The 19,580-nt window shown below is 42.9% G+C and overlaps 1 protein-coding gene across 1 annotated transcript; it reads right to left on the reverse strand.

Moving 5' to 3' along the window:
* On the reverse strand, nt 1–8,517 carry BCL2A1 (BCL2 related protein A1). Its single transcript, XM_007194226.3, has 2 exons — nt 8,054–8,517; nt 1–246 (listed from the first exon to the last, which is right to left on the reverse strand). The coding sequence occupies exons 1-2, from the start codon at nt 8,471–8,473 to the stop codon at nt 139–141; spliced, it is 528 nt and encodes a 175-aa protein (XP_007194288.1). The 5' UTR covers nt 8,474–8,517; the 3' UTR covers nt 1–138.
* Between the last annotated feature and the right edge of the window lie 11,063 nt (nt 8,518–19,580).

Here is a 19,580-nt window from a genome sequence, read left to right on the forward strand (position 1 = left end):
CAAAATTCCCATAACTCTGGAATGTCAAGTTATATCATCAAAGTTCTTTGTTTAGAAGTAGAAGTAAGTGTTAGCAAGTGCTTCTTGTACAATTCAAGAAAATTAGGCAGATTTCACAATATGGAGTGTCCTTTTTGGTCAATAGTACTGCTTCAGGAGACATAATATTTCACAGATCATTCCTGTAACTTCCAGAAACGTCAGCCAGCCAGATTTGGGTTCAAACTTCTTTACAAAGCCATTTTCCTATGAGAGAACAAATTTAACATTTTAAAAATTAGTGGAGACTAAGTTTGCTGGAATGAAAAGCAAAGAAACTTTCATTTAAAAAATGCAGGTAGTCAATCTTCTCTGTACTTTCACCAGTTTTATTCTATTCATCCTTATTATCATTCTCTATCTCCCATTCCAGACTGCTCTAGAGCAGCACTGTCCAATAAAAATATAGTGTGAGCTACCTATGTAATTTTTTTTAGTAGCCACATTTTTTTTTTTTTTTTTTTTTTTTGCGGGATCTTAGTTCCCCAACCAGGGATTGAACCCACACCTTCTGCAGTGAAAGCGAAGAGTCCTAACCACTGGATCGCCAGGGAATTCCCAGTAGCCACATTTTTGAAAGTAAAAAGAAAGAGGCAAAATTAATTTTTAAAATATATTTAGTTCATCTAAAATGTTATAATTTCGGGACTTCCCTGGTGGTCTAGTGGTTAAGACTCTGCACGTCCACTGCAGGGGGCGTGGGTTCGATCCCTGCTTGCTGAACTAGGATGCCTGCCTCACAGCCAAAAATAAATGAATGAATGAATGAGTAAATAAAGTGTTATGATTTCAATATGTAATCAATATGGAAACAAGATATTTTACTTTTTTTTGTACTGAATCTTTAAAACCCAATGTGTGTTTGTACTTAGGGCATCTCTTAATTCAGACCAGCCACACTGCAACTGTTCAAGAGTCACAGGTGACAAGTGGCTGCTATATTGGATGGCATAGCTCTAGAGGACAGAAAACCTATCTTTTTTTTCCCTCTTTTTCTTTCAAATGTCTGGTATTGAAATATGCATTTATATTTGTAAACCCCATTGTGCTGAGAGTCATAAGGACTCAACAGTAAAGCCAGATTAAATCAGTGCCTCTGAGCCTGTGAGAATGTTGTGGTTTCCATTACAATTCATTCTCTTTTTGATCAGACATGTTTTTTTAAAACAAATAAGAGTATAAACTGGACACTGTATGTAATTAATTTATAATCTATTCTTATAGAGCATCCTCACTGAAAAGTACCTCTGAGATCACCCGGCCTAATGCCCTCTCTTATTTTGACAAATGAGGAAACTGAGGTCCAGAAAAAAATAAGTTACATAAGGTTACCTGACTTCTTAGTGCTTGGACCTCTACTGGGATGCAGACACCATTCTTTTCACTCCGTAAATTTTCAAACCACCACCAAGAAGATTAGAAAATAGTTAAAATAATTTTTTTTAAATGTTCATCTTGTAAACATTTGCTCTGCCTCCAGCAAGTTCCATTTCTGGGGGTTACAAATGCCTTCAAGTAGTTCACAGTCTAGTGTGACTAATATCAAAACGTAAACCAAGCATATTTCTTTGACAGAGAACTCTGTAGTGCCTTGGAATTGTCTTTTTGAGCATCACTGGCAGCGCAGACAAACACCAGTCAGGGGAATTTTCCATTGAAAAGACTGAGCAAGAAAGCCAGCTTCCACTAACCCTCTGTGTGAAGTGTGGAGTCATGCTGGGAGATGCATGCTGTCACATGCTAACAGAGGAGACAGACTGCCCCTTCTCTTCTTCCTCTTTCCCCTGCCCTTACACACTCACACATTTCCCGTACATTCTAGGTGTGCATCCACTTCAGTGCTCGCCTTCCTAGAATTTTCACAAACCCTGTATTAATGGGGCACTCTAAAATGATTTTTATTATTGTTACAGTGATCACCATCTATTACAATTAGGCAGTTAATATGTCATCCTCTTATATATATTAAAGTTCTAAACTAAAGCATGAACAAAGGAGGGACTTCCCTGGTGGTCCAGTGGTAAGACTCCGTGCTCCCAATGCAGGGGGCCCGGGTTCGATCCCTGGTCGGGGAACTAGATCCTGCATGCATGTCACAACTAAGAAACCCGCATGCCACAACTAAGACCGGGTGCAGCCAAAATAAATGAATAAATATTAAAGCGTGAACAAAGGAAAAAACTGACAAATTCAGCAATACGAAGATTAAAGTTTTTTAAAACGATAAGAAACTAAAATAAGAAGAACAACAGACCAGGAGACTATTTACATTTGCCATGAAAGAGTTTGTTCAAATGTAAGAGAAAAATCATCAAGCCCTTAATAGTTAAAAAAGGCAAAGGCTGTTAAAAAGAGAAATATAAATCATTAACAAGTATATGGGGGGAAGAGGGGGTGGGATGAATTGGGAGGTTGGGATTGACATAGATACACTAATATGTATAAAATAGATAACTAATAAGAACCTGCTATATAAAAAAATAGACACAAAAAAATAGAATTGTCTTAAAAAAAAGTATATGGGAAAGAATTCCACATTACTAGCAGTTAAATAAATTCACATTTTAATACATGTTATTGTTTTTTAGACCTATTAAATTGACCTTGTTATCTTAAGCCTATTAAACCCTCAAAATTATATCTAATGGTTCCGCCCAATGCTGGTAAAGTTGTGGCATTGTCCCATTGATACAAACCTTCTGAAAGCAATATGTATTCCAATATGTATAAGTAGTGTAATTATACTCATATATGAACCAATCATTCTAGTGTTAGAAAGTGATCATGAGGCGATCTTCTAAAATGTGGGGGGAAAACCATCTTCATGTTCAGTATTGAAGCATTATTTCTAAGAAGGGAAAACAGAAACCAACCCAAATGTCTAACAGTTGGGAATTGCTTAAGTAAATTATGATGCATAAAACTGGTGGGATATTCTGTAGACACTGAAAATGTTAACATGGAATAAGTGAGGCAAGTTGTTTAAAAAATCACTCTGACTGCTGTGTGGAGAACAGACCATCGCAGGGCAAGCATGGAAGTAGGGACACTGGTAGGAGGCTCTGGACATAGTCAAGTGAGAGAGGAGAGTCGCCTGGAGGCACTGGATATGCAGTATTTCAAAGGTGCCCCCAACAGAATTTGCTGATGAGTTGGACGTAGGGTATGAGGGAAAGGGGTCACGGGTGACTCCCAAGGTTAGAGAGCTGAACTTAGGTTTCCTGAAGGACCCACAGGAAGACTTGAACTATGTTTCACCTTAGTTTTCATTAAATGATTTTTAAATCTCAAGTTAAAATTCAAAAGAAATACAAGACGAATCTGGCCCCCAAATCTGTTTAGTCAAAGGATATGTAAGAATTCTTGAGATTGTATTACATCGCTGCTAGATCTTTACGCCTTTTGGAAATGCCTTTGCCAGATTGAATACTTAGTCAGTCGTCTACATGCCTGTGTATGTCCTTTTATTTGCCCTCACCAGACCATTAATTATTTAAAGCAAGACGATCATAAAAAAATACAACCTACTTTGCCTAACTCTTATGACTCAGACTTTAATATACTGGTCACTTGGAAAGCACCAACTCTGACTGTACATCCCTACTTTCAAAAGGGGCTTTCTTTTGGTATTAGAGTAGTTTTAAGAATTACATATTTAAACTTTCTGGAATTTCCCATGTAACCTTCATAGTTGTATTAATATTTGACAGTTTACAAAGCACTCTTACAGAAATGTCCTTTAATCTTTTAACTTCCCTTCTAAGGTACGTATTACTGTCTTCATTATATATTACATATAACATAATATAATATTTATTATATTTATTATATTAGGAATTTGAGTTTCAAGTTACTTCTGAAACTCACTCAAGATCACACTTCTATTGAATGGGAAAACCAGAGTTCAAATCTCAGTTTCTATGCTAGTTCATTCAATCATTCCATCAACAAATATTTGTTGGCTACCTTCTATACCATAGGCCCTGGGCCAAGCATGCAGTATTCAGTGGTGCATTAGGTAGACATGATTCCACCCGTGTGGAGCTGAGGGCTGAGTGTCCTTTCCACTCAACCAGCACAGGCACAGGAGAATGCTTTACTGAAGAGGGCAAAAGTAAGAAAGCCACCTAGCTGCAAAGGAAAGGCAATCCCAAGGGGTGAGATGAGTTTCATCTCAGGCACATTCTAATGGTTTTTAAGAACCAGCCTTTCCTCATGAATGCCAAAGACTGACAAAAACAAATAGCACTAGCTCTCCTGTGAGATCTATGAGAGGCTATTCGTTTTCAGCACGTCAAATTGGCAGAGGGACAGGAGGAAATAACGGTAAATGTGGAAGAGGAATAGAAAGCGAGATGAGAAGCAGCAAAGAAAAGAAGGAGAGAAAGAAAAGAAGGGAGAAAGAGGGAGGGAGGGAAGGAAAAAGGGGAGGAAGAAAGGAAGGAAAGTAACTCACTTAATCTCATAAGTAATCAAATTTAGGAGATTATGACCCCATTTTTGATACACTGGTCTTATTTTTTTTTACCTTTAGGGCATCTGTTTTAGATGGTGGCTAATATCTAACTATAGTTGATATAATTTCTGGAGATTAAATCTATTCAGGGAAGTTAGGCAATATTACTACTAATAATAACAATAGCCCTAAGCTTGTATTGAGTTATTTGTAGAAACTGTGTTCTGGGTGCTTTATATATAATATGAACTGATTTAATCCTTACACCAGTCCTAGGAGATAGACAGCAATAGTCTTCCCATTTTACACATGAGGTTTAGGGAAGTTAAATAACTTGTTTACGTCACACAGGTAGTAAGCATGAAATGAACTCAGGTCCGTCTGATTCAGAGTTGGTGCCCTTATTATCTCTGCTGTCCTCACATACCACATTCTTGATCCAAAAGTTTTCATAAAATCTCTGGGCACACTTAAAATTTAATTAAATATGGGTACTCTCTAGTTGTAGGTGAAATGCCCCTCTCATCTCTCATTATAGGCATGCATCTTTAATCTGGAGCCAATGACAAGCACATATAAATGACTGTGGATAGGACAAGAAATCAGTGATTTTTTTGGAGAGTTTTCCAGGACGGTAGAAAGTCAGAAGTTGGTGCTTCCTTCTTGATGAAGTTGTAAAATGCCTCCTCATCTTCCTCTCTTCCTATGGGCCACCTGACTCCACTAGCACAGGCATGGGATTGTACCCTTTCCCCGGAAGTAAGTCATTCAAGAGTAGGTTCATTCATTTGAGCAGATTTGTCAACATCAGTGTGCAAAGAAGATACTGGTTTGCCATGCTGGTCTGTACTGATTCAAAAAAGCACTGCCCGTCTTGAACAGATTCAGTGTCTCCTATGATCTAGGAAAGGAATATTGAGGTTGCTTTGAAATGACATCTTAAAGGGCATTTCTATTCTGTCTAAGCTGTTCAAGTGTAAAAGTCAAGAGCTGAAAAGCTACATAAGGACTTGGTGAAGGCTGATGTGTGTGTGGGGGGCACATGTGTGTTTATATCCTGCCATACTCACTCACACTTACACCTGTACCGCCCCCAAAAGATGAGCACACTTCTAGACTTTCTCAGAGACAATTCCACACCCTCCACTAATTATGAGTTCCAGGAGCTTACAAAATTTATTGTTAAGTTAAATTTTTCAGTAACGTTTATTCATTTTCTGTGTGTTCCAAATACAGTGCAAACTCATGTGGAGCTTGCAAACTAGTATGCTCATACGTGGGCCTCTGTGCTAATGAACTTCTGCCTTCACCTGAAACCTACACAGCATAATAGCTGAAATTTCCACCCATCCTTCAGTATAGCTTTCCACAGCAACCAGAAAAAAACACGACCAAATATCTCACATGCTTTGTCTAGCCCCAAGTCAGGCTGAGTTCCAGGAAGAAAAGGTGATGGAGAAAGGGGAGTGGCTGCAGTAAGCCCTATCATTATGCAGGAAGACCTCAACAAAAATGCAAAAAACATCAAGTAAAAGATTTCATCAACGTTTAAAACATAAGCACCGAAGACATCTATAGTTTTAAAAGACAACAAATTAGAAGATATCTACCACATATATAAAAATAATTTGTGTCCAGAATTTTCCTAGAATTCCTACAAATCAGTGAGAAAAAGACAACATAATAGGAAAACAGCAAAGGATATAAATAGGCAGTTCTCTGAATAAGAATTACAAATGGTCAATAAACATGTAAAGACGCTCAATATGAAAAGATGCTTAACCTCACTAGTAATCAAGGAAACAAGAATTAAAACAAGATAAATTAGGTATATATTTTTAAGACAGCGGAATAGGGAAACTATGACAGACTACTATAACCTAATGTTAGTCAGCCGGGATGGGAGGAAATGTGGGATATTTGAACAAGCTGTGACGGGAGCATGACAAAGTGGTAGAACCACTTTGGAGGACAAGAATCTTGTAAATTTTAAAAAGTGTTTACACCATGACCCAGCAATTCTATGTCCCAATATCCATCCTAGAAAAACACACACAAGGGAAGACATGATTAAAGATATTCAATGAAGTATTGTTTGTGATAGCTCTGGAAATAAATAAATATCCATCAGCTAGAAATAACCAAGCATTCAACAGCATTTACATACAACAGCATATATGTAGTACTCTTGTTTTTTTGGATATGCTGCGACTGAGCCCCCTGCAGTGGAAGCACGGAGGCTTAATTAACCCTTGGACCGCCAGGGAAGTCCCTGTAGTACTCTTTAAAATACTTATTAACGTGGAACAACTAAGCCCATGCACCACAACTACTGAGCCTGCGCTCTAGAGCCCGCGAGCCACAACTACTGAACCCATGTGCCACAACTACTGAAGCCCATGCGCCTAGAGCCCGTGCTCTGCAACAAGAGAAGCCACCGCAATGAGAAGCCCGCACACCACAACGAAGAGTAGCCCCCGCTCGCCGCAACTAGAGAAAGCCTGCGCACAGCAACAAAGACCTAACACAGGCAAAAATAAATAAAAATAAATAAATTTTTAAAAATAAAAATAAAATACTTATTAAAATGCCCTTGGGTGAAAAAAAAAATAAAAGCAGAATAAGTACCATGTACTATTTATACAAATAATTTCTAAATACTATAAATTATTTAGTATTACATTAGTATTGTTACATAGTATTTAACAATTTATAACAATTGTTTTTACAAAGAAGTGCTGAGTATATTTTCTATGGATATGTTCAACAGGCATGTATTGCATGTAAAAGAATTGATAACCAGTGGATAGCTCTGGGAAGAGGGGAGGCCAGGGTTTGTGTTGAAGAGAGGACATAAGTGCTGTCAAAAAGTAAGTATTCAGTGTATTGGGATATAAAGGAAAGCATATACATCCAGCTGGGAAAGGCCCCTTATCAATATGAGTTGTAATATAGGCTCCCTGCACGATCTTAGCTTTTTGAGACACTGATAATAAAGTGAATTTTTATTTGGAAATTCTTGAATAGTTTCTTGCTGGTGGTGTAGTACATTATTTTTTTTTAATCACTAAGCTTTACCAGCCAGAATTTGTCATATTAGAAAACTGAAAAAAAAAATCAATTTGTAAGCAATGAACTTACAAAAATTTACACCTGTCTTTTGTAACATAATATCTAAATATAACAGCATCTAATACCAACTCTTTCTGTACTAATTCTGCATTGTCATGACAACGCTAACAAGAGCTAAGTCTCAGACTAGACCCTGACTCTAAAGATGCATTAGGGAGGTGCATCTTTTATTAATCCCCAAAACTCACTCCTGCAATTTACACGGTTAGGAATAAAAACTGAAACCACAAGAGTTTTCCAACTATAAAGTTTTAAGATTCATTGGAAATGAGCCAGAAATTTTATTTTAAAATTTTAAAACTTTTAGAACAAACTACCCAAAGAAAATATAATCCTTAGGTAGTTTTTTTTTTTTTAATCAGCAAGGAAACTGTCAATTCCTATTTCAAAGTAAAGAACAACGAAGAATATTTCCATCACACATACCCAGCCTCCGTTCTGCCTTATCCATTCTCCTGTGTTTTTGGTTATGAACTCTGCAACAAAGTAAGAAATCTCCTTGTAAGTGTCCACATCTGGGGCAATTCGCTCTCCTAGAAGTTTCTTGATGAGAATACCTTCAAATGCAAATATGGTCACAATCCTTCCCCAGTTAACGATGCCATCTTCAAATTCCCTTTCCATCACTTGGTTGAATATTGTTCTGGCGGTGTCTATGGACACAACATCAATATTGTCCAAGAATGGTTTCAAATTCTTTTCAACTTCGTTTTGGACTGAGAAAGCAACGTCTTGTAACACCCTGGATGTTTTGCTTGGACCAGATCCAGGCTGTGGTATCTGCAAGACGTACTTCAGGTAGTCCTGGGCCAGCATGTGAATATAGCCAAACTCGCTGTCGGTCATCTTCTTCCTGCCTGAGAGCAAAGTCTTGAGCTTGTTCACCTGGAAGTGACTGAGGCAATCTGAAGCACAAACTCACGCAGCTTGGCGTAATATGACACATGGTATCTGGAGGCTGGTGGAATTTCTGTTTGCATTACTTGATAGTATCCTTCCTCCTTGTCACTTTCATGCATAGGCTCTGTGTGAAAGAGAAAGTTTAACATGTGAAAGAGGAAAATGTTTCAAAGAGAGGCCACTTCCTCATCCTGTAAGTGATTAATGCAGTTTTTAAAGTTTTAAATTCAAGGATGTGGAGAAATTAGAACCCTCATACACTGCTAGCAGGATTGTAAAAGAGTGCAACCCCTGTGAAAAGTTTAGCAGTTCCTCAAGAAGTTAAATACTATAGGGACTTCCCTGGCAGTCGAGTGGTTAAGATTCTGCTTCCACTGCTGGGGGCACGGGTTCCACCCCTGGCCAGGGAACTAAGATCCCACATGCTGTGCAGCGCGGCCAAAAAGAAAAAAAAAAAAAAAAGGTAAATATAGAATTACCTTATGACCCAGCAATTCCACTTATAAGTATATGCCCAAAAGAACTGAAAACAGGGACTCACACAAATCCTTACACACGAGTGTTCACAGCAGCATCACTTACAATAGCCAAAAGGTGGAAACAACCCAAATGTCCATCTGCAGATGATGCAATAAACAAATTGTGGAAGATTATTCCACCATAGAAAGGAAGTGCGGATACATGTTACAGCATGGATGAACCTCAAAATCATGATGCCAAGTGAAAGAAGCCAAACGTAAGAGGTCACATACTGTATGATTCCATTTATGTGAAATATCCAGAATAAGTAAATCCAGAGACAGAAAGCAACTTGGTGATTGCCGGAGGCTAAGAGGAGCGGTGAGTAACTGCTTAGTAGGTACAGGCTTTTATTTTGTGATGAAAATGTTTTGGAACCACATAGAGGTGGTGGCTGCACACCATTGTGAAGATACTAAACATCACTAAATTGTTCACTTTAAAATGGGTCATTTTAGGGGCTTCCCTGGTGGCGCAGTGGTTAAGAATCTGCCTGCCAATGCAGGGGACATGGGTTCGAGCCCTGGTCTGGGAAGATCCCACATGCCGCGGAGCAACTAAGCCTGTGTGCCACAACTACTGAGCCTGCACTCCAGAGCCCGCGAGCCACAACTGCTGAAGCCCACATGCCTACAGCCCGTGCTCTGCAACAAGAGAAGCCACTGCAATGAGAAGCCTGCATACCGCAACTAGAGAAAGCCCACATGCAGCAACAAAGACCCAACACAGCCAAAAATAAATAAATAAGTAAAATAATAAAATAAAAAAATAAGAAAAATATGTTCCCCAAGAGCATTAAGCAATGGGTTAGGCGTTAAACCCATACAAATCTAAAGACTGCAACACAAGATACTGCTAGATAAAACTAAAGCAGGGGACTTCCCTGGTGGCGCAGTAGTTAAGAATCCGCCTGCCAATGCAGGGGACACGGGTTCGATCCCTGGTCCGGGAAGATCCCACATGCCACAGAGCAACAAAGCCCGTGCGCCACAACTGCTGAGCCTGCACTCTAGAGCCCGCGAGCCACAACTGCTGAGCCCGCGTGCTGCAACTACTGAAGCCCACACGCCTAGAGCCTGTGAACCGCAACAAAGAGTAGACCCCACTCACCACAACTAGAGAAAGCCCCCATGCAGCAATGAAGACCCAACGCAGCCAAAAATAAATAAATAAATTTATTTTAAAAAACTAAAGGGGTTCAAGCTTCTCCATCCCTTTCCCTTCTGTTATTCATTTCCTAAGTCCAGTCTCCTGTCAAAACAGTCTAGTATCTATGGCTGCCCTAAATGTAAGAGATCCTCTAAAAAGTCACACTAGGAAATTAGTAGCTTGATATTTTACTCCTGAGCGCCAGGATTATAGAAGAGGTTGATTAGAAAGGACTCCTTAAGCCAAAGGAATTTTCCTAGGATAGATTTCCTGAGCTAGACTTTCAGGTGGATCATCGTCCTCATGGCAGCTGTGGTCACAGCCACTAAAGGTGTGATCACGGTGTTCCAAGCTCTCTTAACAGCATTTTACTCACAGTAATTCAAATACGTTAATCTTCACAACCCAAGAATTTCTGATAGAAGACAAAATCCTGCTATAAGCCAATACCTCTAATTCCTCTTTAAAAAAAAAAAAATTATTTATTTATTTATTTATTTAGGCTGCACTGGGTCTTAGATGTGTCATACGGACTTCTTAGCTAAGGCTCGTGGGATCTTTAGTTGTGGCATGCGAAGTCTTAGTTGGCGGAATGCAAGCGGGATCTAGTTCCCGGACCAGGGATCGAACCTGGGCTCCCTGCATTGGGAGCTCGGAGTCTTACCCACTGGACCACCAGGGAAGTCCCCTCTAATTCCTCTTAAGTCAGCCAAATTGTCCAATGTATGGATAGAAATTAGGAGCCAGAAAGAACACTAGACTTGGAGTCAGAGGACCCAGCCTCGGTCCTCCCCAAATCCCTGCTCCCTTACTATGTGCCCTGGGTTTGTAAAATGCGACCATACACACTGACCTCAGAGGGGTGAGGTATGAAACAGATGACCCCTGTAGCACCTACAACCACACCTGGCGCAATGTGGGGGCCTAATCAGCCCTGGTTCCCCATCATTCTTTTACGGACTAATGAGAAATCGGGCTTCCCGGTAAATGCATAACTTCCTAAGTGCACAGTTTCAAGTGAAATGCAAATCTGCCATTTAGCTTTGGCACCAATTCTGGGAAACAGCTGGCAGACGTGGTGAAATTACTGGCTAAGAAGAGCACTGGGGGTTTGGGGGCGGATTTCAAGTCTCTTCACCAGAGTACCTGGCAATTAAGGCAGTTAGGGAACCATATCCCTGTCTGCTGGCTGCATCTTGCTGTCGACTGAGGAGCCAGTCTCGCTAGTAGGCAGGAGTAGTGGGTGGGAGAAAGAGGAGATAATGCAGGGTCCCTTGAGAAATGGAATTCACTTTTTTTTTTTTCTATCCACTTATGGAGTAACTTTGATTCTTTGCATCAGTGTCTCTGAAGAGCTGCAAACAGGAAAAAAAAATCCATTTAACTTGTAGTTCTGAATTATCTCCAGAGAAGGAAGAGAGATGGTGCTTAGGGTGCTGGTTCATAGGAACTTGTGGGCCATGAAAACGCACCTCTCAGACCTCGTACCACGAGAATGTAATTGACTAAGGGCCCCAGGTGCTGGGCCCTGAATCTACTGCCTACCCAACTCTGCACTGAGGCCGTGCTACCCACAGGCTGTCCCCAGTCAATGACTGGGCAAGGCAGGAATAGTAAGAGCGATTCCTGTAGGTCAGCCTCCTTTGAAAGGTGACTTTGATTCAGTGACTTGCCATCAGCTTTGTGAAGCCTTGCTTAGACTGCACTCCGGCCTGAGGCTCTTCTTGCCCAATCTTCCTTCCTCCTGGCTCTTCTTCTGCCAGGTCAGCCCTGCGCTGTGGTCTGATATCTCTCCCAGCCTCTTCCACCTCCCTCCCCATTCCCCGCCCCCCCTCGCACAGGCATTTCCCCCCACTAAATCTCTCACACATCTAATCCTCTCTTGGCATTTTCTCCATGGAGTTCTAAACTGACACGGGACCTGTATAGAACAAGAGAGCGTACAGACACGTGGTCAAGCCACTTCTCCAGGATCTCCCCTGGGGAAGTCGCCCCCTCCCCTCCTAGACGATGCCTGTTGGCTCACAAGAGCAGGAAGCCAAGTGCAGGCGGCTTTCTCTGCTCCAAGAACCGTAAGAACCACCACAGGGATGGGAAAATGTATTTTCTCCCACCATTACATTCCCATGGTGATGAGCATTTCTGGAAAAATAGTATAAGCATGTGGTTTAAGAGTGGCAATTAAGCCTTCCAAGGTCAGGGTCTACCTTTTTTCTCTCTCTTGCCAGTGTTGAAGCCTGGACCCAGGGAAGCCAGGTAGTTGATCTTTGTTGAACAAATGAAACGCACTGATGTCACAACTGGGGCCAACTACGTTTAAGGCTCTATATTCCTGATCTTCTGGATCTGAAAAGGAATTATTTAAAAAATTCTTAAGTATTGTAGCCTGCTTTAGTTTATTTTGGAGCATTTCCAAATACTCACTTTTCAAGGATAGGTGGAAGAAAGACAAAGTCTTTTCTGAAAAGAATTATTTGTATATAAAGTGCAGAGAGACTGGAGTGGGGGTGTGTTGCGGTGGAGCAAAGTGTGGGACAGAGACAAGCAGCTGACCAGTAACCAGGCGGGGGACAAAGGGACGAATCCTTTCTCAATGCCACTGTCACCTGAGTCTGCGTTCACCAGGGCCCTGTATCTAGGCCATTAAGGACCAGCACATGGTTCCCTATCTCCTGAGCAGCTCTGTCCCCATGAGGAGCTTTGTATGAAATCAGGGGTTCAACTGAGTACAGTCTGAGGGAGTCAGCCAGAATGGGTGGGGTCTGGAAACCATATGTGTACTTTTTTTTTTTTATTGAGGTATAGTTGTACAATGTTGTGTTAGTTTCTACTGTACAGCAAAGTGAAGTAGAGTTCCCTGTGCTATACAGCAGGTTCTCATTAGTTATCTATTTTATACATATTATTGTATCTATGTCAGTCCCAATCTCCCAATTCACCGCACCCCCTCCCTTTCCCCCCTTGGTGTCCATACGCTTGTTCTCTACATCTGTGCCTCTATTTCTGCCTTGCAAACTGGTTCATCTGTACCATTTCTCTAGATTCCACATATAAGTGATATTATACAATACTTGTTTTTCTCTTTCTGACTTAATTCACTCTGTATGACAGTCTCTAGGTCCAACCATGACTTTACGTCCAACCATGTCTCTACCATATGTGTACTTAATTATTCCATAAACACACACTAAGCTGCTACTGAGTACCAGGGTTTGTGTTAAATGCCAGAGAAAACTTTCTGCCCCTAAAGGATTTTTAATCTAGAAGAAACTATGCCACATTATAGGGAATTGCATCAAAGGAACTGCAGAGGGAATAATTCGAGGAAGTTGCAGAGGTATAGCTTCAAATACGGGGATCCTTCCTGGAACCCATCCTAAGGTCATGGAGCCAGACTTCTGAGAGTCTGGAAGTGCACATGTACGACACTGATCTACTGTGGACTGAGGCGTGCAGATGGATGGGGGAGGGGGGTTGACGGTAGAATATGATTTCCCAAATCTGTGCACACCTAGTAAGCACCTACGGCCTGACGAAAGTGTTCTCCATACTGCACTCATTTTGCCAGAAGTTTCTACTGAAGAAGCATGGCATCTTGGCTAGGGCTGAGGGAATTACTAGTGTTTGTCATGAAACTAAGAATAAGAAGAGTATGAAGCCTCCTAATAACTAATTAACAACTTCTTCCAGTTGTAAAGTACTGGGGGCTGCAATGTTGCAGTTATTATCACAAACATATATGTGAACTACAACCTCGTGTCTAGCCATGGTGTTTACATAAATTGCCACATCCATACACATATGTTGTCTATTGCTTTCTAACAAATCGGCTCCCAACACTTAGTGGCTTCAAACAATAATCATCTATTTTGCTCATGAATGTGAAACGTAGGCAGGGCTCAGGATGGATGACTGCTCTCTGCTCCACGATGTCTGGGGTTTAGCTGGAATGTCTCAACAGCTGCGGCTAGAACAGCTGGGGTCGGCCGGGCATCTCTCTTCGCGTAGTCTCAGGATCTCTCTGTGTGGTCTCTCCAGTGTGGCAATCTCAAATTGGTCATACTTCTCACATGGTGGATGAAGATCCTAAGAGCAAGCATTCTGGTGACAAATGTAGGAGCCGAGTGGTCTCTTATAACCCAGTTTAGAACTCACAGAGTATCATTTCTATCATATTCTAGTGGTAGAAGCCATTACATGCCTGCTCAAATTCAAGGAAAGGAAAAACAGACACTTTTATTGATAGGAAGAGTGTCAAGAATTTGCAGACATGTTTTAAAATTGCCACAATGTGCAACTCACACGCAAAGTCACTTATAGACACAATCATGTTCGTGTACAACATAACCAATATCATCCTCATACAATCCTTTGGACTGGAAAATCAGAGAGGCAATTCTAATCTTGGGGTGATCCTGCCCACCTCTACAACCATCAGGTTACTGCAGGGCTGAGAATCCTCTGGATTAGATCCTCGGAAGCCAGAAGTCTTCTAAGTGGGTTGAGGCACGATTGCCTGGAGAAGACCTCATTTAACCTCCCTCCTGATCGCAGAGATCTCATCATGCCATGAGTCCACCTCCTGCTCTGACCAGGAAGCAGAAAGCAATGACTGACAAAGGTTAAGTTTTGATGGGGAATATGAGGGAAGAAGCCTGAAGGCACCCTGGCTGATGACTGGCTCAAGGACTAAGGGTCCTGCGTGCATGACCTCAGGGAGAGGCTGCCGAGGTCAACTTCTCTTTTCCCCAAAGGCAGACCTTGGGCGGAAACTTTCTGGGCTTTTGGCTGCTTCGGAGGAGGTGGCCCAGGGGAACTCCCACCGTGGTTTACTCTTTAGCTCCTCTGAGCTTATCATGACTGCTTCCCTTTTCCGAGTCTCCGGCCGGGGCAAATTCTCTGCAGAGAGCAATGGTCTTCAGTGGGAACACCATCGTAACACAAAAGGGAGGGGGGAAAATAGAAGCCACCTGGGTGCCCCCCCCCGCCCCGTCATCTCCCTTGGTCTGGTGGAGCCAAGCCTCGATAATCAGAAAACACAGTGGAGGCAAGTCCCCTCCCTGTCACGAAAAGCCAGTAACCCAGTGCGACAGGGCTCCCGGTGGGAGCTTGGTTCCTATCGGAGGAGATGAATTTCCAGGAAGTCCTAGGAGCAAGATAAGCAGGTGGGACTTCCCCCAGTTCTCCTGTTGTCTTTGGGAAGAAGGCTGAAACTGGGCCCTGGAGAGAACAACCAGCTGTGGACCAAGGGAGCTGACAGGCAGGGAGGGAAGATGAGAGGTGTCGCCAAATGCGGCTTGTGGGGTGGGGTTTTGACTAAGGTTATAGAGGCCACAAAGGAGATGGAGGAGGAAAGAGTAGGGGGGGCCGAAGCCAGGGGGAGGTGACAATTATAAATGGGCCCACATAAGACAGAATGTCTGAGTGCAACATGGCCTCCTGCACTGATTTGCCCCTCATCCCTTCTGCACACCTGTGTGGACAGGTGTGTGCTCAGACCATCTTCCCTCACCCTCTGTGAATCTCACTTGAATACCCATCGCTCATTCCGCTCCCCAGATCGGGATCCTCCAAGGGCTTCCTGTTGTCTATGAAGAGGAGCCCAAACTCCTCGAAGGGTCTTCGTGCTCTGACTCGCCCTCACCTCACCCCAGTCCTGCCCCCTGCCCTGACTCTGTGGGGTGCTCTCCTTGCTCCAGGAATTTGTTCTTCCTGCTGTCTCCAACGGCAATGGCTTTCCTCTTTCATCCGTATGTCGCCGAACCTTCTCCAACTTCAAGGCCCAGTCAAACCAAGCCTTCCCTACTCACCTGAGCCGGGAGAAATCTCAGCATGTGTTCCCACAGGACCCTGTGCCCGAGCAATAACATATCTGGCGTGTCTTATATGGCAGCTATGGTGCTGTCTGGTGCCCTTGGCTGGCAGCTCTCCTAAGAAGAGAGCTGCCTATCCATCTTTGATTTCTTCAGAAGGCCCAGCGCAGGGACTGACACACGCAAGACACATGTTGACTGGATTCTATTATTATCATGGCCAGTAATGTCGAGTATTTGACAAATGGCCTACTTCACAATTAGACTGATACTGTGGCTGAAGCTATTAGTATTTCGGTTAAGTTTTACTTGGCAAAGCAAAAGTAAAATTATCTTTTCTTTCCCCAGATGTCATCTTGGGGGAAGTACAAGAGAAAACCCTATTTGAATAGGAACTTCAAGTGATTTGGGCAGAGGGCCTCGGACTTTCCACTGCCCTAAATGGAATGGCAATCAGACACAACGCAAATGAAGGAAGCAGAAGCGTGCTCGGTAAGAGCAAGTGAAACTGGGCCTCTTAAGGGCAATTCTCTGTTGGAGACGCAAGAACTCAGATTTCCCCAAAGAGCAAAGTGCAGACGGCCAACAGCCACTCACTCGGCCAACTGCTCAACAAACTTTACTGAGTGCCCACCACATGCCAGGCCCCGCGCTGGGTCCGCGGATGCGTATGCAGGGGTTTTGTTTCATTAACACAGGTGTAAGGGGATATGACACAAACCACCGGAAAATTCAAATGCAGAGTAAGTGCCACAAGACTAAATGACATCAAAGTTCAGTCTGGAGGAGAAAGAAAGGACTTCCCAGAGGAGGCTGGGAAGTGGCCATGCTTCTCTCTTTGGAAAGGCAGTTGGTAAAAGTGAATGAAGTCCCTGTGCAGAAAGGAGGGGAGCTGACAAGTGGGGAGAGGGTCCTAGTGCCTTCCAATCCTTGGTTGCAATTGTTCCATCCCACGTTTAGATATCTGAGACTCTCAGAATGCTTCCAGTAAATTCTTCTTTTTGTCAAAGTTAGAGTTGTTTCGTGGAAGGGCTTCAAAACAAATGTATTTCCCCAACACAGTGCCATCAGGAGAAGAACAGGCTTTGGCTCTACTGAGAACATTCTTGAAAAACGGTCAGGATTAAAGTTTCCTGAGAAACTCTGTTCATAGTAGAGTGGGGTGAACAGTGGCTGCCGTGAGGTGGATGCATAGTGAGTGTCAGGGGTTTCTCCCTTCCCAGCGTGGGACGGTGGTCTCATGACCTCCATTCTTGCGGTTCATGGGACTGCACTTTCCTGGAGGTACAATTCCATGTGGTCTGGGTAGGACTGTCCTTGGCCTTCTCCTGCTCCCTCTGCCCCCTGACAGTGAAGGCACTAGATCCTGCCCCTTCTGGCCTAGGATTTGCTCCCTCAGTTACCTCCACAGTCTCCTGAACCATCAAATCTGTCCCTCCCTGCTGGATCATTCTCATCAGCAAGATCAACATTTAGGAATTCCTCTCATCTTAAAGGAAAAAGAAAAAAGCCTCCCTTGACTCCCATCTACCTACAATTACTACCACATTTTTCTCCTCCTCAAAAGAATTTCCTATACTTTCTGCCTCCATTTCCTCCCATCCTATTCTCCCTTGAACCCACTCCAACTAGCCCTTTATCCTCACGATTCCACCCAAACTGTCCTTGTTGAGGCATGACCGTCTTCCCTCCGGCCAGTGCGGAAGTGGAGGGCACCAAAGAGCCTTCCAGACTCTCTCTTTCACACCTATCCGTGTAGGTGTGGCAGGGGTGGAGTGGTGTGGTCTGACCCAGAATGTAGAATTCTGGGACTTCTTCTTCCCACCCAGTCTATCTCTCCAGCATGCCTTTCCTCTGAACTGCAGACTCATATACCCAACTGCCTACCTAACATCTGCCCTTGAATATCTAATAGGCATTTCACATCATCATGTTGGAACCAAGCTTTGCGTTTCCCACATGCCCTGTAGCCTACCCCTCCCGCTGTAGTCCTCATCTCAGCAAACGGCATCACCATCCACTCAGTCCAGAACACTTGGGACCATGCTTGTCTTCTCTTTCGACCACACACTCCACGTCCAATGTATCAGCACAGCCTCAGAACTCTCCCTTCATAGTATCTCCCCAATCTGACCATGTCTCACCACGTCCACTGCCACCAAACCTAGTGCAAACGTCCATCATTTCTTGCCAAAAAAACACAGCAGTCCCCCAACTGATGTCTCTGCTTCCATTCTTGCCCTGCAGTCTACACTTCCCAGGACCACCAGTTCCCTTCACTCACTTTGCACTCACCACCCCCCACCATCTCTCGAGTCATCACTCTCTCTGTCCACACCAGGCTTGCCACTATCACCTAACCACCAGCTATAGCAGGTCACCTTTCTCCCTTGAAGAGGCTCAGCCTGGCAGATAAGAAGTGAGAGCAAGAGGAAGATCTTCCAGGAGTTTTCTGAGTTCACTGAAACAAAAGTACCTGCCACCTGTGTGGAAGATGAACTTCTTCTGCGAGAAAATCACAGCTGTGCACCATCTTTCCCATCGAATAGCACGGTACCTGGCAGGGGTACCAGAAGGCCGAGGCATCCTCTTAGACACCTCCTTGAGGAGGTAGCTCTCTCCAAGGACATTTAGCACCAGAAGCCTTGAAGCCTGTGGAGAGAGATTTTTGTATCAGTTTCCAGCTTTCATTGCAGCAAGTGATGGAGCTGGATATAAAAATGTGGTGTGCTGATTTAGACCAAAAGTATGAATTACAGAAGTTTCTATGGCTTTTAAAGTGACATGGACAACTTGCATTCTGACATGTAGAGTTTCCTCATTGACACTTGCATTAAAGATTGCAAAGAGGAGGCCTTGCTCTTCAAGGCTACTGAAATGATGCCCTGTGTAAAAAGGCCGTCTGGGCCTGGCTGGGGACAAAGAAGCTGCCATGGAGAATGGGTTGTACCTTTGTGACTGTGGAGGAGCTTCTGCACTAACATTGTGCCTCAAGAAATGAGGATACATGCCTGCGATCACATCTTCCAGTGAATTTCCTAGCAGCAATGAGGTTTACACAAGTTACTTTGTTTACCTAATATTTAAACACTTGTTTATACAAAGAAATAATTGTTAGCGCTATTAAGATGGAATAAGAGCTCCTAACTGAGGCCTTGCCTTGAGGTTTATTGGAATGAACTGCACTTTAATGAGGCGGTAGCTGGCGTTTGTAACAGACAGACTTATGCTAGACCTGGGTTTTAGAAAGATTTTGGAGCAGAAACTCCATTTGACTTTCGTGTGTATGTGTGTGTGGTAAAACATGCATAACATAAAATTTATCATCTTACCCATCTTTAAGAATACAGTTCAGTGGTATTAACAACATTCACATTATTGTGCAATTGTTACCAGAATGTTTCCATCATCCCAAACCAAAACTCCACACCCATTCTTCCCTCCCCGCCCAGACCCGGGCAACCACAACTCTACTTCCTGTTTCTACGAATTTGAAGTGCCTCATCTAAGTGAAATCATGCAATATTTGTCCTTTTGTGACTGGCTTATTTCACTTAGTGTAATGTCCTCAA

Source organism: Balaenoptera acutorostrata, chromosome 3 (assembly GCF_949987535.1).
Source record: "Balaenoptera acutorostrata chromosome 3, mBalAcu1.1, whole genome shotgun sequence".
Lineage (NCBI taxonomy): Eukaryota > Metazoa > Chordata > Mammalia > Artiodactyla > Balaenopteridae > Balaenoptera > Balaenoptera acutorostrata.

What these genes read in the sequence shown, in the direction of transcription:
- BCL2A1 (XM_007194226.3), bottom strand. Translation starts at nt 8,473, where the DNA reads ATGACCGACAGCGAGTTTGGCTATATTCACATGCTGGCCCAGGACTAC. An exon ending in TAAGGCAGAACGGAGGCTGG is followed by an intron (nt 247 to 8,053) that starts GTATGTGTGATG and finishes GTTCTCTCATAG; the next exon opens with GAAAATGGCTTTGTAAAGAA.